General features: G+C 40.4%; 1 protein-coding gene across 4 annotated transcripts in view; it reads right to left on the bottom strand.

Moving 5' to 3' along the window:
- Positions 1-20,325, bottom strand: part of AHCYL1 (adenosylhomocysteinase like 1) — a 48,616-nt gene extending 28,291 nt beyond the window's left edge. Inside the window, exons 1-2 of one of the 4 annotated variants that reach the window (XM_056819182.1) lie at positions 19,879-20,015; positions 16,458-16,629 (exon numbers count right to left, since the gene is read on the bottom strand). Coding sequence is in view for 2 of the 4 variants with exons in the window: in XM_001381928.4 (XP_001381965.1) it covers positions 19,879-20,010 (132 nt within the window). In the remaining 2 variants the exon portion in view is untranslated. Of the gene's footprint in view, positions 1-16,457; positions 16,630-19,601; positions 19,767-19,878 lie in introns of those variants that run through there. The other 3 variants (XM_001381928.4, XM_007485098.3, XM_007485099.3) reach the window with 3 other exon arrangements.
- Between the last annotated feature and the right edge of the window lie 372 nt (positions 20,326-20,697).

Below are 20,697 nucleotides of genomic sequence, written 5' to 3'. Positions count from 1 at the left end.
TTCAAAATCATCATAGAATAGAACTTATTTTCACCTCTTTACCACACCCCAAACCCCCAAGTGGCCCAATTACTGTTAAGGGAACCATAATCCTCCCAAACAGCAACACTAGCAATCTTGGTATCATCCTTTCTGCCTTACTTTCCCTCAACCCATACATTCAATCTGGTTTTTCGTACTGCACAACATCTCTTATATCTGTCCTCTTTTCTCCACTCACAATCCTAGCACAGATATTCATCACAAGCCATCAGCCCTGATCTCCCTCCACATACCCTTTGATTCAACTACTTGTAGATTCTTAGCCATGACACTTAATCTCCCATCTCTATGTCTGCACTGACCATTTCTATGCCTGGAAATGTTCTTCCTTCTTCAACTCAGGCTCCTGATTTTCCTAGTTTCTTTCAAGACTCAGTTTCAAGCACATTTTTCAGAGGCTGTCTACTGGCTAACAGTTTCCCTTTCATATAAGTAGCTCTTGTATGCACCTAGGTATTTTCTATGTTGTCTCTTTGATTAGAATGTACTCTTTGAAGTTGAGAACTTGCTTTGTTTTGGGTTATTTTTTTGCCTTAGGGCTTAACACACTGACAATATAGTAAGCACTTAATAAATGCATGACATCATTTTGTGGAGTGTCATTTCATTCTCATTATGTCTAGTTCAAGTTCTTTTTTTTTTTAATTTGTTTTTTGGCCAAGACAACCTAGACTCACCCTACACATACCTACAATAAAATCATCACCCAAATTTGTAACTGAATTGTCTAGATATGTGACCTTGGGCAAGTGGCTGGGGTCCAGTGGACTAAATGATCTCTAAAGACTCTTCCAGTTTTCAAGTTTGTGGGCCTATTATCAATGAACTCCGTAAGAAGTAAAATTTATACTAGCATATACTGAAATGGTCTTAAGATAAAGGCTTGCCAGGTGCTCACAGGATATATACCATAAGCAAGTCTCTAGTGGGAACTGTACTTTGAGAAATAATTTGGGCAAAAAGTAAGCTATCAAATACCAGGGTCAAAGTCTAGAAGGAACTTAGGTTTTCTGACATTTTATCAAATAGCCAGCTATGCAGTTTCTTAGGTAAGAGATTAACAAGATTGTAAAGGCAGCACTAAGGTGATGTTAAAAGCTGTTCTTCAATGAACCAAACCCATTGCAATACTGCTTGAAAAAATGAACCTTAGCCATGAATCAGGCCATCATTTAGGAAAACTGAGCTATGCAAACTTATTGGAGGGCACAAATAAGAATTACATTAAGACAGGCAACCCATGAGAGCTTATGCTCTGAAGTGCAGAAGGAAATGTCTACCTAAGTTAAATCATAGAAGCCCTGGTATATCAGAGAAGTCATGTTTAACTAAAGCGAAACAACACAAAGTTCTTTTCCAATAGGTAAATCAGGCAAAGGAAAAACTTAATTTATCTGCCTATGGATAAGTCAAGGATCAACTAGGCAGCTTTGCCCAACAGTGAGCACTCTCACCAGGATAAACAAGAATAGAAACATCTGTTTTTTAATCACTATTCCTCTCTTCTAAAAAAGCACAAGGTTAAAGAGAACATAAGGGAAAAGCCATCAGTGTGCAACATTAGAGGAAATATAGATGTTAAAAGTCTAAAAGTTAAACAGTAACTAAGGTGGTAAAATGTTGCTGCTTGCAAATGTGAATAGGTTGGATAATACTTTCTGTATGGAATCAGACTAAAGTATTTCCATTCTGACTCCTTAGGAACCAATGATGTATATAGTCTAGGTGATTTTACTAGGTCCTTGATATTACCAGAATTCTAGAAAAGATGGAAATATATCAAATAAATGGATAACTGAACATGGCTTTTTGTCAATTCCATTCCAAATGCATGAAAATACATTTTTCATTCCAGAAGTATAATAGTTTCTACTAACTTGGTTGGAGTTGCACTCATTCATCTCCAGAGAATGTTTTCCATCTGGAATCAATGGGTATAACTAGCATCTGAGATCATTTGGTCAAGGGAACTGAAGAACTATCTCTGTGATTATTAAAATTTTTTTTATTTAAATTTTTTGATATCTTATTTTAATATCATCTTCATTTCTAAATATTTCCTTATCCAGTAAGCCAACCTTTGTAATAAAAACAACAAAGAGGAAGAAAAAAGCAATTTAGCAAAATTAACCAAATAACTTGAGTCTGACAGCATTATATCATGTTCTATTCAAAGTTTCAGGAACAGTTTGACTTTGGCTTAATCTTTCTGGACATGGAATACTAAATGAAAAGCAGTTGTACAATATGAAGAAAATTAATTTAAAAAAATGAGACTAACACTGGGCAGAAGTGAAATGTTATAAAACTTTTATAAAATAATTGTCCCAGATGTAGCAGGTAACTAGTGAAAATTGCTTTTGTTCAGTTGTGTTCTACTCTTCATGATCCCATGGACGTTTTCATGTGGTTTTCTTAGGATCCTGGACTAGCTAGCTATTTCCTTGTCCAGGCAATTAAGGCAATCAGTTAAGTGACTTGCCCAGGGCCACACAGCTAATAAGTGTCTTGAGTTTGGATCTGAACTCAGATCTTCCCGATTCTAAGCTCAGTGCTCTATCCACTGAACCACCTAGATGTCTAATTATTTTTGTTAATATTTCTTAACCCTAACCAGGTGAGGAAGCAAACAAAGAACCTGTATTCTTATGAGCAAAAGTCACTCTTTGACTGCTCTGGTTCAAGGAGAAAATTGATACCTTACACACAGTTTCTAAAGCAATTTCAAGACCTCAGATATCCTTGCCTTTCCAAGGATATATAAACTAATACAGTTGGAACTGACATGAATGAAACTGATTTCTAGTCTTGTAGATGTAATTATTATCAGATACCAGAGTACCACACATTTAAATATATAGTAAACGTTCATAACGTGTGCAAAAGAAAAAAATTTTCTACTAGAATTCATAACAAATGAAGGGGCATGTTTAGAATATGGAATCAGGTTCTTCTCTCATCCTTAAATTTGGTGGTATGCTTCAAGGTGGGTGTAGTCCCCAAACCATCTTTTAGTCTTACCAAGCAGGATCATGGACTACTGGTGAACTGAACTTTGTTAGAGTATTACCAATAATTTTGTTTTATGACACAAAGAATACAATGGCCAACAGACTTATCCTCTTAAAATGTAACTTTCCTAATGTTACACCCCTTGCTAAAAAGTCAATTAGCAGGCATAATAAAGCACTTCTTATAAACTAGGTGCTGTGATAAGACTACAGATAAGACACAATTCCTGCTCTCAAGGAACTTACAGATCCATCACCTATAAAATGAAGTCTAAGTTCCTTAGTCTTGCAATAGTCATCTCTCCAAATTTATTGCCAGTATTCATTAACACAAAACATTTACTCCTGACATTGTGGTCTACACTCTTCTCTCCCAACAAACCCCAGCACATTCCATTCTCTTTGACTTTACATGCCAATCTTCTCACTTAAATTGTCTATCTCATCCCAATCCTGCCTATAAGGCTCTGCTTCCACTTTCCGCAAGGTCTCTCAAGAGTCTTCTTTTAGTTCACAGTAATTTTTTTCAGTATCTTTGGTGCATTCCTCATTTAGCACATATGCCACTTTATATTATTCATTATAACTTTATATTACTCTGTCTTGTTTTGTAAGCTAGAGTCGAAGTTTTTTGAGGGGATAAAATGCATCTCACCTATACAATTCTTTGAATATTAGGTCGTCTTAGTAAGTATTAGTTGATTAAGCCTTTGCTTTAACCCAACTTTGAGGAGGTCCTAGATGCAAATCTGGCCTCAGATACTTCCTAGCTGTGTGACCCTGGGCAAATAAATCACTTCACTTCAACCACCTAGCCATAACCACTCTTCTGTCTTAGAATCACTATTTATTATAGATTGTAAGACAGGTAAGAGTTTAAAAAAATGTATAGAGCAAGACTGACACTTTCGGTGAAGACAATGAAAATTCTCTATTGGTTCATCTTCCACTTTAAATTCTGATTTAATGCAAATACTAACTGCACTGAAATTATGGGGCTAGGCAATTGGGCAAGTAACTTGCTCAAAGCCACAGAGCTGGGAAGTGTCTGAGGCTACATTTGAACCCAGGACCTCCCAACTCCCATCTGTGCTACCTAGCTGCTTTTATTTTAGAAAAGACTAGCAACTAAGTATTGTGTCAAAAGTATCAAGATGAGTTTGAGATAGGTAGCTGCCACCATTGATGCCAGAAGGCAAATCATCTTGTATTTATTACATGTGCCAAGCTCTTTCCTAGGCTTTGGGGACACAAAAGACAAAAATTAAAAAAGGGTACTTAACATTTACTGGAGGAAGCCATAAAAAAAAAAAAAAGAGTACTGGCTCTGGATTCAAAAGGACCTAACTTCAACTCTTTCTTCTGACACTTCTCACCTACCTGAATGACCTTGGGCAAGTCACTTAATACGTTAAACCTTGGTTTCCTCACTTATAAAAGAGGAAATTGGACTAGATGGCCCTGGGGGCCCTCTTTAACTCTGGAGTTATGATCTATGATCCTTTAAGTGCCTTTACATCATTTCTACACCCCCTTTCTATCTCCTAGAGATCTTTCTTTATTATAGTTAGGTGACCAAAGCTGGCTAGTTCTTGTCTCCCCAATTTTCCATAGATTTAATGCCTTTTGTTACAATGCCATGTTACATGATGTTTTTCAGAAATGGATCACCCATAAAACTTGGTCCTAGAAGAGAATGAATTTAATAGCTGCAGGGGGGCAGTAATTGTACAATGGGAAGAGGACTAAGATTTGACATTAAGAGAAACCTACATCCCAAGCCAGGTGTCACCTCAACTCTCTATTTTCATCATCATGAAACAGATTAAGTTATTCTTAGTACCCAATTCATAGTGCTGTTGTGCATCCCAGAAGTACTTTGCAAACCTTAAAGCCCTATCTAGAGGTCAACTGCTACCTGCCAAGGGTCTCACAGACAATAATTTTCAGAGGCAGTGCTCAACTTCCATTTCTCGAGTCCAAATCCAGTCCTCTTTTTGGTACAATGTCCTGCCTCTTAGCCAGTTTCGTCATCTGCAAAAAAATAAGTGTACTAATACCTGCATGTATTTTATAGAATGTCTATAAGAAGCAAGTGACAATGTATATCAAACTTTTTTTGTCATCTTTTGTACAAATGTTACAGTTAGCTATTGTTACCACTAGAAGTCTGAGTGATCTGATGGAGATCAACATTTGGTAAAGTCCTTCTCGCTAAACAGAAATCTTTTAAAAAGAAAGTAATGTAGTTATATCCTACTCCAGATTAGGCAGTGTCACTGTGATGTGGACAATGCTGATTGGGTTTCATCTAAGGAACTGATTGATGACTCAAAATGGCTCTATTTCAAGGAAACAAACTTTATTATATATGCAAGTACAGTAAAAGAGTAACTTGTGTAGAAGGTAAGGTAAGGTAAGGTAGGAAAATAAGAGAGAGAGAGTGGGCAGGGGTTCTCAGGAAAGCTCTTTATCTTCATTAGTTACTAAGGAAGGGGTTATTTGTTTGGGTAGTTGTTGCCCTGCCATTTCCTAGGAACTAATGTCACTTTACCCATGTTGGGGGAAGAGGGGAATCAAACCACAATGTAAATGAGATGCAGATGATATGTTAAATACCTTGGGGCAACTTTTGGTCTTTTTTTCCCCCTTTTTTTGCTCTTTTCAGTACAGACTCAAAGGAAGGTAGTAAATTCAACACTGTTTGAACATAGTCCTATGAGACTGTATTTTTGTACTCGCTGTCCAGAGACCTCAACAAAGGACCCAAAGATTGATGTGAAGAGTTTTCTCATAATTGTGAATCTAAGCAACTCATATGTCTGATCTAAAAAATGGCCCATCAACTAATTATTGTTTCTATGTTCTTTTGATTTTTTACAGCTAGTTGGCAGGGTTTATGGGACATTTCACACAACATCAACTTCAAAGCACAGATTATAAAAATGAGAGACCCTTACATTCTATAAGATTAGAGGGTTTTAAAGCAGCATGCTAAAGGGATGGAAAGGAGAGCATTAGCTTCATAGTCAGCTGGTCTGAGTTCAAAACCTATATGTCATTTACTACCTTTGTGACACTGGCCAAATCACTAAAACTCTTTGTCTCAGTTTCTCATCTCTAGAATAAGAAACATGAGCTGTATGTGGTCTGTCTTCCCCTGCCCTAGATCTATGATCCCAGAATTCATACACTAAAGTCCAACTAGAATTGGATACAATCTGTGCTCCCTCCCCACCAACTTTGTTGTTTTCTGGGTAGGAAATACAAACAACTGCACCCAAACACCCTCTGTATTTAGCAGAGGCTTGGCTTCCCCCAAAAAAAGACTTTTGGCCTTGACACAATAGACATGTAGTTGTCTGTCCATGAGCATGGAAAATTCCACTTAGTCCTTAGGTCCAGAAACCAGAAGACCCCTGAAATAGGCCATCTTGAGGAAATTTGTAAATTTAAGTTAAGACCAGATTGTAGAGGGTGATGAGGACAAATGGATATAATAGTGAAAGGGCTCAGTTTTCAAACTTCAATCTGACTTAGTCTTTCTATAGAATCCTTCCTCACTCACAACCTCCAAACTGAATTTTGTCCATGCCTCTGTAGGTCATCACACACTTGTCTAACCCTGAGGCATGGTTTCCAGGACAAATACCATCAGCTCTTCCAGAAGCACACCAATATTTATACTAGTACAGTAAAGCTTTCTCAGATCAGCCCAGCTTTTCAACCTGTTTCTAACCAATCAAGTGGAGGGACAGAAAAATGACAGTCTTAACCAACACTTCATACAGCATCTTTTCAACATTATATATGTCCAGGGACAAAAAAAAGTTGCTAGTCCTTTTACTCATTTTCATAACTTGGAAGAAAGTCATTCCTTTGTACCCTCAATACACAAACATTTTGGAGAGCTGCTCCTTTAAGCACATGATGCAAAATATTAGGTGATTCATCTCTAGTCTGAATGAATTACTACCCATCCAAGGCACTTTATCTTTAGGTGGTCTCTTCCAGATTCAGCAAGGCTCTCTTATGGCCACAAGAATTCTATAGTTGAAGGCCATTAACTCAGGACGGTCTTCATAGCATAGGGATGTCACTTTAGATTATGTTTTAGCATGGGAAACTAGAGAAGAAAATGAGTCAGAAGTGAGGTAGTAGAAAAATCATTTCAGGTCTTTCCCCTTTGGGATTATCTTTTAAAGACTCCAAAAGCCTACAGTAACCTACAGCATAGATTTTACTCAGTTTCTGGGAAAAGCCTTCAGGTTAGGACCTTTGGACTTGCTGCATAATCTAAAACCTCTACACTGTTTAGGAAGGAGGGGGAAAAAAGAGGCAGGGATGCCAAAGAATCTACTCTACCTGCCAGAAGTAATTGGTAGCACACCTATCCAAAAAGATTTTTAAAAGGGATGTTACTGAGAAAATTTGTCTAACAGAGATCCAAGATTGTGTATTTATAATAACTCAATCCAAGTTCTGCAAGATTTGGCAAGGTGAACTCATTCCAAACATGCCCTACACTCAGCTAATCCTCTCCCTGTGGAGCCAGAAGAGAATGTGCAGAATTCTGAACCCCCTACTTGACAGGTTGGAGGGCTCCTTTGCCTGATTGGCAGAGCCAATTCATATCCTTTTCATTAACTTCCAGCTCCAAATAGCATAACTAAGGAATATAATGAAAGGAAACTTCCTGAAATGGGTGCTCTTTACCTAGTTTTTGGGCTTTTGGCAGCCCTTCCTCACTTCCACTGCTGAATCAAGACTTATTTCTCCAATCTTTAAACCATTTACAATTGGCAAACAAAGTCAGTAAACCACCCAGGACATTCATGTTTTTCCTCAGGAAATCTTGGCATAGGGATGCTATAGGGTCAGAAACTTCCAATTTGCTTCTTTCCCTGGCATTACAATACAGCTTGTTACAATCAGAACATCATGTTCCTTACCAGTTTAGTCTCTTTCCTATTGCAAACCTGGAGTAAACAGATTCTACAGCAGCCACAAGCCTGTTACTAAGGCCACTGTATTGATCAATGTAATTAACATTCATCTGGTCCAGCACCACAGGACAGCTGGACTGTTCCCATGAGATGTGAATTTGGAACCGTGTTCTGCCTCCTCAAAGATCTGGTTCCCAGTCACTAAGTATTGAACAGTATTTTCAAACTTGGATGCCACCTGCTCATAAGAAAGCAACTCAATTAGTTACCAGAGCAACTGGACACATCTGCCATCTGCGAAGAAAAGAACTGACTATTTCTTTCAAAGCAGGAAGACCCAAAGGTCCATTCACATCAAATGCTACTTGGATTGTATACAAGAGGCATTGTGGACAGAATGCTAGGCCAGGAGTTGGAAGGACCTGGATTCACATGTGACCTCAGATGCTTTTTAGCTGTGTGACCCTAAGCAAGTAACTTAACTTCAATTGCCCAGCCCTTACCCTTTTCTTGGAGTTGTTACTAGGCCAGAAGGTAAGGATTTAAAATAAAATAAGGACAGTGAGAAGCTTGTTCATTTAAGCAATTCTGGCCAGTTGTGCAAATGTAGTCATTTCTATGTTCACTGACCAACATACACTCTAAGAGGTCAAGCTGTTCAGGACTCATTCCAAACCACTAATTACACTTTCTCATTGATCGACTCCCATGCACTTCCCCCTCCCCTGACACATACACACTTTAAATTAAAAGTATTTATCACCAGTCTCTAAGTTCTCATTTTTGTCTAGGGAGAATCAAAATGTCTTCCTAGAGCTAGGTGTCCAAAGCTTCATGTCCACTAGGAAATCCAAGTTGCTTTCAATATCATGCTGCCTATTATATTGTCATATGCACAGAATAATGAACCACTTCCCAGCTTCTTGTCCTCTGGCAGAATATTATACTCTGTCTAGCCTTTGAAAATTTCCAGGATTCTCTCAACCCTGGAATTTTGTATCTATCAATCTATCAAAAGGTATTTATTAAATGCCTATGTGCCAGGCACTGTGCTAGGTGTTGGCAATACCAATACAAAGAATAAAATAATCCCTAACCACACAACAACAAAAATTTATTATTATTTTTTTAATAAACAAGAGAGACAAGGGGGAATGAGCCAATTTCAAGGATGGTGTGGCCAAGTCTGGCTTCATGGAAGACCACATATGGCTGCCAAAACTGAAGACTAAGAAAAAGTCAAATCAAGAGTAAAATTTATTGTATATTATAAAGAAAATTAAAAGTCAAGCAAGAAGATAACTGTTATACCCCTTGGAAAACAAACTATTTCTGCAATGAAGAAGCAAAAACATTTTATGTATTCATCTTATTTTAGCACAGTGAATCCACCACATAATTTAGAACCCCAGGGTGACCATAAGATCTCAAAAATGGTAATAAAGCTGAGGCAGCAATACAAAACAACCTAAAAAATTCCTGCTGAAATGCCAACACCAGGACACCTTTAGTTCCTGAATTGAACCCTAAAGGCATCTCTAATGAGGCCCAGGGGAATTGAGAATCACCCCAAAGGTATAGCAAATACATGAAGAATCTCACTGATGTCTCTAGGCCTGAATGGCATTCATCCTCATATCCAGCAGCAATGATTCCAGGGCCTGCATATAAGTAATTATATGTCTTGGAGTCCTTTCAGAGAGCCCCAAGTCAAATGAATCTTAGCTGCCTTTCCTTTAGAGGTAGGAAAGAACTACTCCCTCCCCAACACACACACACACACACACACACACACACAGTCATACCATGACAGAAAGATATATATATACACATACATATATATATATATGTTTGGACCAAAACATCTAAGGTATGAAGGGGGATGCAATCCAAATTGTTACAGGGAATAACCACAAAGATGAAATCAAAGATCTTTAAAATAATAAAACAAGTAACAGGAGATTCTTAAAAATAAGTGCTTCCCCTAATACTAGAATCAGCCAGAACAGGGACAGACACCATTTCATTCCAAGGATATAACTTATTCAATTGTAAACAATAGTTCCTGCACCCATCAATCCTAGTCCTTCCTACTCTTTCTCCCCTTACCACTTCCCACACAGAGGAGTGCTGTCTATATCACTGCAAAGCAGCAGCAGCACATTAGCATTCTCCTTAGCATCTTGAGTACAGGCTCAGTGGGATTTCACTGATGCCACCCTTTGGAGATTCAAGGAGAGAGAGAAAAAAATATAGGGCCAACAGATTTTGCTATAATTGACCAGCTTTCCTGGTTGTGTGAAACTCCGGCTCAAGTAGGTACATGAGGGAATAGTATGGAACAGTGAGCAGCCCAAAGCCCCTTCTGTTTAAGCTTCATTTCCTTTACACAACTGAGCACAGACTGTAGTTCTGAAGAGAAGGAAACTGGCCAGGACTGGAACGGGAAGGCACAAAGCGCTCCTCCAGGTCAAGTGACAGAGTCATTCTGGCAGGGAAACAAGGCATTTGTCTGGCAAACCCTCATGATGGGAAAGGGGGTGGGGAGAACGGGGCTCCCTCTGGAGAGGTCGGCAATCATTTTAACATACTTTTGCTTATTATTTCTTCAAATCCTTCTCTACAACTATGAATGCTATATTATACCTGTATTTGTGCTTTTTTAATTTTGTATTCTATTGAGCAATAAAGGTTTATTATTTTTACCTCAGTTCTATACTCTCGGGCAGTTCTATACCTGGGGCAGCTAGGTGACATAGTGGATAGAGTATGAGGCCTAGAGCCAGGAAGGCTCATCTCCCTAAATTCAAAAGTGGTCTCAGATAATTACTGGTTGTGTGACTCTGGACAAATCACTTAACCCTGTTTGCCTCAGTTCCTCATCTGTAAAACAATCTGGAGAAGGAAATGGCAAACCACTCCAGTGTCTCTGCCAAGAAAATCCTAACTGTGACCATGAAGAGTCAAACATACTTGAAACTGAACAACAACAAAATACCTCAGGTTGTCCCAACTAATAAACTGCAGTTAAGGGAGCGATTTCCCTGATACCAGGAGAGAGGCAGTGTGCTATAGCAGATAAAAAGCAAGGCCTTGGAGTCCGAATGGCCTATATTCAAATTCTGCCTCAGACACATGCTGGCTGTGTGACCCTGGGCAGGTTGCCTGACCTACCTTGGCATCTCTTCTACAGCTGCAGAGAAGGTGCCCATCTGTCTGCATTGGTGGAGGATGTTCTTTACCAAGAGTTCCCTAAACCCATGAAATCATAAGTATAGTCCCAAAACAGAGAGCAACAAGAGTGCCTTTTGGAAGAAGGTATATGGAGAGAGGTGTAAGTAATCAAAATGATGCAGGACATAGATCTCACATACACACTCTCTCTCTCTCTCTCTCTCTCTCTCTCTCTCTCTCTCTCTCTCTCTCTCTCTCTCTCTCTCTCTCACACACACACACACACACATATTTACATATAGATATTTAAATACATTTGAAAACAGCAGAGTAAAAGAACTACTAAACTGATAAAAACAGGAAAATTCCTAAAGCAAAGAATGTTATAAATTGGAGTTAGCTGTTCTTTGAGGAGAAAAACAGCTGAACCAGAGGAAAGGGGTGTGTATATGTATAGGATACATGTTATAAGGATGACATATGAGATGAATCCATACCCCAAATACTCTACTCAAGAACTTTGGAAACAAGTATACATGGATCATTAGTCCAGCAAAAATATCTTGTTGCACCCAAGTCTTCCTAATACCTACCATGTTGTGTCTGTTTGAACTCTTCCCTATTTTCACTGTTATAGGGAACTACATATCCCTTTTCTACCCACAAGTGCCGAAGTTCTATAGCATCAAGAAGTACAAAATAGCCAGTACATCTCTGTTTCATGTATTACAGAAATGTCCAAGTAGATAGAAATGGAGAAGAGTAAGGATAGGCAGGAAAGAACCACCAAAGTGACAATTGTCAGTGGACCACAATGGAACACAATAACTAGAAAATGAGCAAGAAGGTACCTGTTACTGACAGAGGTAGGGAAGCAGTCAGTGTTCATGAATTCAGGGGTACAGGAGTTTATAGGCTTCATCCTTCCTTCAATCAAAGTCAATTACAAGTATTCTAATATTTGGCAGATGGTTCTTTCAGGGTGCTGTGATCAGCATGGTGCAGATCTCCATCAATCTGTTGTCACCTTGGTGAGGAGCCTCTTGATACTTCCACAGACTGGTCATCAACTGCCAATAACAGAGGCATCACTGTGATACCCCAAAGTGAATACAGTAACTGCAGATGTGTTTTGAATGAAACTATCATTTTCTTTTTTTGGAATCAAAGATCAGATTAACTTTATGGTCACCATGTCACACTGCTCATTTACAATTAATTTGCAGTCTTCTAAAACATTTGGACTAGAGAAGGAAATGGCAAACCACTCCAGGATCTTTGCCAAGAAAGCCCCAAATGGGGTCACAAGTGAAAAACTGAACAAAACATTCAGATTGTTTCAGGCAAACATCTGTCTAACCAAGCTTCCCCCCAGCCTCTACTTACGAGACTAACTTTTTAAATCCCAGCGTAAGTAAGACTTTACACATTTAGCCCTACCAAATTTCACCTTATTAGATTTCACTCAATGCTTAAGTGCATTTTTTGGGTCCTGATTCAGTTATCTAGTGTCATCTCTCTTAGCTTTATGCCAGCTGTAAACTGGAAATGCTTACCACCTATGCCTTTAGCCAAGTCAATAACAAATTGTCAAATAGCCCAATGCTAAAGGCATAAATCTCTGAGGCTCTACCAGAAGACCTCCAGTCAAAAGGATATGGAACCATTGCCTGCACTTGGAATTGGACTATTTAACAGCTTCTGAATCCCTCTAGTTTTGTTGTTGCTAATGTGAGGGATTCATTTTTGTGGAGAAGTCAGAGCTAGAAGACACCTTAAATATCATCTAGTCCACAATTCTCATTTCACAAATGTAAAAATCAAGGCCTATAAGAGGTAAAAAGATTTACCCAAAATTCACAGTCAAAGTTAATAGCAGAACCACAATAAAACCCATATCTTTTGTCTCCCACCATTCAGTGCTGTAGAGGCTCTGGAGCTGGAGGACCCTGATGCTTCTCTCTGCTGGGGCTTAGTTTTTTCAACTGTAAAATGAGGAAGATGAGATAGATTGGCCTTTGAAGTCCCTCTTGCCCTACAATTCCCCACCACACTTCCATGTTTCTGCTGCTTTGTAAAAGCAAGTTCCACTTGGATGGACTGTGATTGATAAATGTTTACTGATGAAGCCATCACTTTTGTGACAATGTTGTGGTTGGCCAAAGCTAACCTTTACCTTAACATTTACCTACTGTGTACCAGGAATACAGAAAGAGGCAAAAGAGAGTTCCTGCCTTAAGGAGCACATAATCTTATGGGGAGAGACAAACAAATGTGTACAAACAAAAAATGTGATAAATATGAGAGGGAAGGCACCAGAATTAAGAAAGCTTGGGGAAAACTTCCCAAATAAGGAGGAATTTTAGCTTGGATTTGAAGGAAGTCAGAGGAAACATGATGCAGAGATGAAGAAGGAAAGTTTCCAGGTAGGGGGCATAGCCAGAGAAAATGTTGCAGTCCAAAGATGGAATGTCTTGTTCTTGCTATAGCTAGGACAGTGTCACTAGACTAAAGAGGGGGAAGGAAAGAGTAAGAAGACTGGGGTGGTGGTGGTGGTGGTGCTGGGATGCATAAGGGATGAAAGGCTTTGAATGCAGTCAGGAATTTAGACTGAAAATAAAATGGATATTTCCTTTGTGTAAGTTAACTGACTCAAAGAGTCTGAACTCTAGCCAACTGAATTAACCTGTTATTGTCTTGTTACAGACAAGAATTAAAAATAAAGATAAGACTCCAAGAATAAAGTTCAGTAGAGACAACCCATCCTAATCTATCTTTTCTGGATAGAAGACAACTATGACAAACTGCAGAGACCTTACACATTGAGACACCAATCTGAGATGTATTTCTAAGAAAGTGATGATCAGTCAAGTGTATTAAGGAAAAATCTTAAATTAAACTCTAATGATATCCTAGATTATATGCCCACCAGGCTAATACACAAGTAGCCCTTATCAGGAGTTAATCTGGTCCTTTTCAGAAGATATCAGCTGACCTCATTGATAAACTAGCCTAACATGCTATATTTACTTTTTTTAAATTACATATCCATTCAACAAGTCACTTTTGGCTCTTCCTCCAAAATATATCAGACTCCCAATACAAATTATTAATCAGATTTGTTCACATAAATGTTTAGAAATTACAAAGTGTAGAAAACACAATGGGGCAAAAACTCCAAACCAAAAATATCCTGCCAGTTAAAAAACAAAACAAAACAACAAAACACAATCCAGTTTGAATCCTATGGGTAACTAACTGCTACAGGCCCAATCATTAGACTAGAAGAAACTGAATGAATCCAGGAACCATCCTCATCTAATCTTGAGATTTAGTTATAAGAATCTGACATAATATCAGTATCTGAAGGCCCAAGGTCAACACTGCCCTACTTCTCTGTGAGGTTATAGGGACAAAGATTATATAAATCATTCAGTACCTGGTGATTATGGTATGTTATGTGAATCAAAGATAATCATGACTTTCAAAATAATCATATAACCCCAGGGCTTTGACCAGTCTTAATATAATTCATTCTGTTCTTACAAAGGAATCTCTCTCCTCACCAACTTTGCCATGAAATACAACATAATAAAATTATTTTCATTACTAGGGATAGACCCCAGGAAAGCCCTTGGTGGAAGCTGAGGACCAATCATAGAGGTAACTGTTCCAATGTTCAATTTAATTCAATTTACATTTATTTAACATATCCTCTGTATAAGAAACAAATTTAGATAAAAAATGGTCCCTGACCTCATGTACTTTAAAATCTAGCAGGGGGAATAATGATAAATAACTAACAACTGGTGGATCAGGTAATACATAATATCCCTTTATACCTACATTATAAAGAAATAGAACAAAGCACTATCTGAGGTCATTCTCAATAAAGATCAGAGAAGGTATCGCTGAGAAGTTGGTGTTTAAACTAAGTTTGTTTCTTTTTTAAACCCTTACCTTTGTCTTTGAGACAATATTGTGTATTGGCTCCAAGGCAGAAGAATGGTATGGGTTAGGCAATAGGGGTTAAGTGACTTGCCCAGGGTCACACAGCTGGGAAGTGTCTGAGGTCAGATTTGAACCTAGGACCTCCAGTGTCTAGGCCTGACTCTCAATCCATTGAGCCACCCAGCTGCCCCCTTGAACTGAGTTTTAAAGCCAGAAAGGAACTCAGAAGGCAAAGGTATGAATGTGGTAAAGAGCAGACTTGTTCAGGAGATTACAATTTGGCTGTAGTCTAAGACTTGGAAAGAAGAGCAAAATGAGATAAGATTGAAAAAGTAAGTAAAATAAGTGCAGTGCTTAGATTACAAATCAGCAGTCTCAGCTTGACTCAATCACTACTAAGGGAGCCACTGCAGCCTTTTGAATAGAGAAGTGGCATACTCAGATTTCTATTTCAACATTTAAAACTGGTCTTTACAGCACATGCACAAGTTTGTTAAAGTGATTCACATGCACACAATAATCCTGCAAGACAGGGCTCTACAAGCACTAGTCCCATTTTAAAGATGAGGAAAGAAGCTTACAAAGGTGAAATGACTTGCATAGTGATATGGCTAAGGTTCAGTATCAGGTTTTGAATACAGGTCTTCTTGTTTCCAAATACAGCACACTTTTCTATCTTACATTCCCACTTAAAAACCTGACAATATGTAATTCCCTGGGCCAAATTTTTTTTATAATTAATTTTTAAATGACAAAGTCTGACAAAGAGTATAACATGCATATAAATTAATTTAAATACAAAGCAAAATGTGATTGGGCAAAAGATAATAGGAAGAGTTGGCCCCAAATTTAGGAAAACTAAACTTTGATGGAAAAGAAAGATGATAAAAGACTAATGATAAGGAGAGGCTAATTCACAGAAATGGAGGACAGCCTACACGAACATAGGAAATAGCCTGCCAAATTTGGAAAATAAATAGTAGTTCAGTTTGGCTGGAGCTGAGTAGTATATAAAGGAAATAACATGAAATAAAACTGGGAAAGTGTGCTGGAACATCAGGAATATTAATCTGCCAGTGGCATGAAGGATGGGTTGTACAGGGAAAAAAATAGAGGCAGGAAGACCTATTTAGATTATAGCAATGTCTAAGTAGATAGATATGAAAAACTATTCTAGAGTAGTAGTAAGGAGAATCAGAGGGGAAGGGAAAGAATGGAAGTAAAAAAAGGTAAAAAGTGGAATCATTTTGTGAATGATGATGTGAAAGAGAAATAAATAGCAAAGGCTTCAAACATAATAAAGACAAAGTACCACAGGTATTGTTATCCCTACTTTCCAGAAGAAGAAATGGAGGTATACAGGCCAAATGATCACCCAGCTATGCTGAAGGCAGGATGCAAATACTAGTCTCCACTGATTCTGTTGCTTTTTCCACTACATTATGCTTCTTCTCTTGAATGAGAAAATAGGTGAAGGTTGGTACCATGGACAGAAGGAATGAAATCTGAAAAGAGAATAAGCTTGATTTTAGACACAGATCTTAATAGTGGAATGCCAGGTTAAGATGTCTCTTGGGAAATTTCTTAATTAGCATATGTATACAAAGACAAAAAGAAGATAATCTATAGAGGGAAAGGGCATTAATAATGGATGGGGGGAGGAGGTAACTAGCTAAACTAAGCAAAAAAAAAAGGGCAAGAATCTTGACAGGCATTGTTCTAGGTATGAAACCTAAGGTACAAATGCATGGTGGCAGGACTTGGGGAGAAAAGAATGTATGAAGAAGAGCAATGCAAGATATGTTGAGAAAAGATAGGAAAGTCAGGGCTTTAATTGCTAATTGAATTTGTATTGAGGTATTGAGCAAGCAACTGGTGATGACCAGAGTTCAGGAGAAATAGGATACTATATATTTGGGAATTGCCTAAGAAGAAATGACAATTAAACCCTTGGGAATTAATGAGATCATCAAAGGAGAAAGTGTAAAGTGAGAGAAGAACCCAGGACAAAAGTCTTAAGGGGAACCTAAGGTAGAAGATGAATCAGCAAAGATGCAAAGGAGAAACCAAAGGAGATGAGGATGTGGGAATTAAGAGAAATCAAATGAAAACACAATCACAATAGGGAGCAATAGCATGAAAGTTCTTTAACACTTTGTGCCAGTTTCTTCATCTGAACCACCAGTTAATGAGAATATAAAAGAAGAGAATAAAAACAGAACCAAGAACAGACTATTGAAGGAATACCACCTTGTGGGAGGTACTGGAGTCAGGAAGAAAACAAGGAACCACTGGGACCAGCAAGGTGTCAGAACCAGTAGAACCTGGTATTTCTAAAGCCAAAGAAGGAGAAAGTACACAGTAGAAGGTATTAGTCATGGCAAATGCTAAAGAAAGGTCAAGGACTGAAAACAAGCCATTGAATTTGGTAATTAGTTTTATTATATTGCTTGTATTCTTTTAGTTTTTTCCAAGAAGAAGGTCATACATGGTGGGGGTACAAAAGTAACTGAGAGGTTGATGTAAAACTATGAAGCTCTTAACACTAGTTCTCTGTTGGACTTGGTAAGTGACCTTGAACCAGTCCTCAACTGCCCCATTAACAAAATAAATGTTCCCAGTTATCACTAGGGGGAAGAATAATTAGTCATCATAAAGCATTCTGGGTTAAATAGTTGCATAAAGGCTGAACAATAAAACTCAGAAAGGGCAAACTTAATGAGAACCATAAGGACATGTTTACAACCATGAAAACCCACCACATCCCTGGTAGAGACTGAGTAGCCTTTTGCTAGTCTCTAAAATCAACAGCTCTTAGCTTGCATAACTAGGCCAAGAGTATTAGTAGCCTACTCTTTCAGGCAAAGAGACTTACTCTAGTAAATATATTTGTAAAAAGTTACAGGTAGTCCAGGTGGGCTTTCAGGCAATTGATGTCTGCTTTGGGTCTGTCAGGATAAAGGACAAAGGCAACTAACATCTATGACAGCTCTTCAAAGGGCCTATTAGGGGAAAAGCGGGTGGTACTGATACCAGACTGCTAGTACTGCATTGTATCAGCATCCAGAAGACCTGAGTTCTAGCCTCAGACCCATCACTAAGTAGCTGGATGACTTTCCCCAAGTTTCCTCCCCTGCTAAGTGAGGGGGTTGAACTAAATGATCTCTAAATTCTCTTCCAGCTTTGTAATTCTAAGGTACTTCTACAGCTTTACCACTGACTCATCTCAAAGCTAAACTAAAAATAAACATTCTATTTGTAAAGGGGACAATCACTCAAATGAATAAGAATACAAAGGGTTACAACCCCCTAGAACAAGATGAGGCTCCCAGAAAACTCAAAGAGCAACTCACTCAATCCTTTTATCCTTCTGAAAGAAAACATAGGCTTTCCCCCCCAAAGACTTAAAAAAATATATAGCAAAAAGAATGGAGGCTTTGTGCTTCCTAATTAGGTTGTTGAATTGTAAAATAAAATTCCTCCCAAAAATAAAATAGGAAATCTCACTCCTTTAAACAGGATAAGGTGCAGAAGTCTCAGAGGTTATCATCTAGTATTCCCGCAATCCCTGCTTTGCTGAGCTTATGCAAGCACTGCAGCTCAGGGAAGGTTATAAGCAGAGAGAGAGCCTTGAAGCATTTTTGTCTTTATAAGGGAGCTGAAACATTGAGTTAGGTTCCATCAGCCTCAGAAAGTCACCACTCTTCTGCTCATCTTCTTTTGTTTTGAGGTCAGGAAGGAGTAGAAAGTCAAGCCACAACTGGCAGCCGCTTCTCTGCATCAGGTACCCCAAATCCTCCTACTCTGTGAACTAGTTGAATTAAAACCCCACTGATTTAACCCGAGAACCAAAACAAGGTGTCCTTTGAGTTCAACCCACAATGCCAAAAAACAAAATAAAAATAAAAAACACAATAAGGAATGAAAAAGCATTCCTTATCGACCACCCCTCCAACCTACCTCCCCTCTGCCCCCATCCCAAGGTCAGTCTTCGGGAAGCAGAAAGTGGGTCTCTAGGAGCACCCGTATCCAGGACAGTATCTGTCGTTACCAACCTCTAAATGTTAATTTCAGATAGAATCAGAGAAACTAGCAGAACCCTAACTGGGGGATGGTAGCTGCTCTTTTCTCTCCCCAAGCTTTTTCTCCCAATTACCTTCGCCTTCATAAAAGACTACTTGGGATGCAAGTAGTCTTGATTTCTGGGCTACCCCGCGAGGGGTATAAGTCAGCTAGATTGTCTGAGGCCCCTAACCCCTCCCCACAAAACCACCCTAATGGTGATCTCGGGTCACCTCTACCTACGCCGGGTAGAAAGGTCAGCTATGCACCTACTAAAATCAGTGTGGTCAAGAAGGAGGGAAGCTAACCAAGGGACTGACCCCCTCCCCGCCCATCCATTCAGGCCCCCCATCCCGGGTCCCGGAGCCCCGGCTTAGGGGGCGGCAGGAAGTCGGCCACGAACGTGGAACCCGACCTGACGGTCTTGGAGCGAATCGCTGCGGGGTGCCGAGATTCCACGGAGCGCGAACAAGCGAGCGAAGGAGAGGAAGGGACAAAGCCCGCGAAGGGACAATGGGGCAGAGAGTGAGCAAGCGAGCGAGGCCCGGGCCGGTGGTGCGGCGAGCGGGCGGGCGGCCCGCACACGTCAGCGCCGGGGGCCCTGGCTGCGTCACCCCGAGCTCCCCCGGCTCCGGGCCCGGCCCGCCCCCAGCGCGTCTCCCCCCCCCCCCCCGGCCCGCCCGCCCCCGCACCTTCTTGGGCGCCTTGGTGACGGTGGCCATGAACGAATACTTCTCCGCGTCCTCCTTCTCCTTGGCCTGCTTCAGCTCTTCGCCGACTCCGACTCCGGCCACGGGCAGCGGCATCGCGTCCGGCACCGACATGCCGGCCACCCGCCCGCGGCCCCCGCTCGGTCCTCACGCCGCCCCCGGCCCTCGGGCCTCGGGCTTGCCCACACGCCGGGCCGCCCAGAGCTGCCGCCCCCGCGGGGCTTGGCGGACACAGGAGCCCGGGGCTCGGCGAAGCGGACGCTGAGGTGGCGGAGCCGGCGCCCCGTTCGCTACGAGGCGCCTGGCCAGCAGCAGAAGCGGCGCGCTTCACTTGGGCCCGCGCCACCTCCGCCGCACGCTCGCGCGCATCACGCAAGTACGCACAGTCAGGGCAGAGGCCGCAGGGGGCGCGTCAAGGACTGGCAGCCCTCGGGGGCCGGCGCCGAGGGGAGAGGAAGGAGGAGGCTCCCGGGTAGCGCGTGACGTCATCGATCACGTACCAGACGCTAAAAACCGCTCCCCGGCTCCTCCTCTTTCTCCTCCCCTCCCCCCGCGGCAGTTGGTGCATTCAAAGAAGAAGGGTGAACTGATCTTTGAGCGGCACCAGGTGGCGCGCTGAGCTCTTGCTGGAGCGTCTTGCACAGGGGTGGGAGAAGTTACAGCGCACGTGTCTGAAAGTCACCCAAGCAGGGAAAGAGCTTGTTGTGCTGGCCGCTCTGTCTGCCAATTTAGGGGAAACTGCTTACCCAAGTACCCTGATCGTGCCACTTACAGGAAGTCAGTTAATCAACTAGCATTTAT

Source organism: Monodelphis domestica, chromosome 2 (genome assembly GCF_027887165.1).
Source record: "Monodelphis domestica isolate mMonDom1 chromosome 2, mMonDom1.pri, whole genome shotgun sequence".
Lineage (NCBI taxonomy): Eukaryota > Metazoa > Chordata > Mammalia > Didelphimorphia > Didelphidae > Monodelphis > Monodelphis domestica.
The sequence above is the reverse complement of the archived record's forward strand: the minus strand, read 5'-3'. Positions and strand labels throughout refer to the sequence as shown.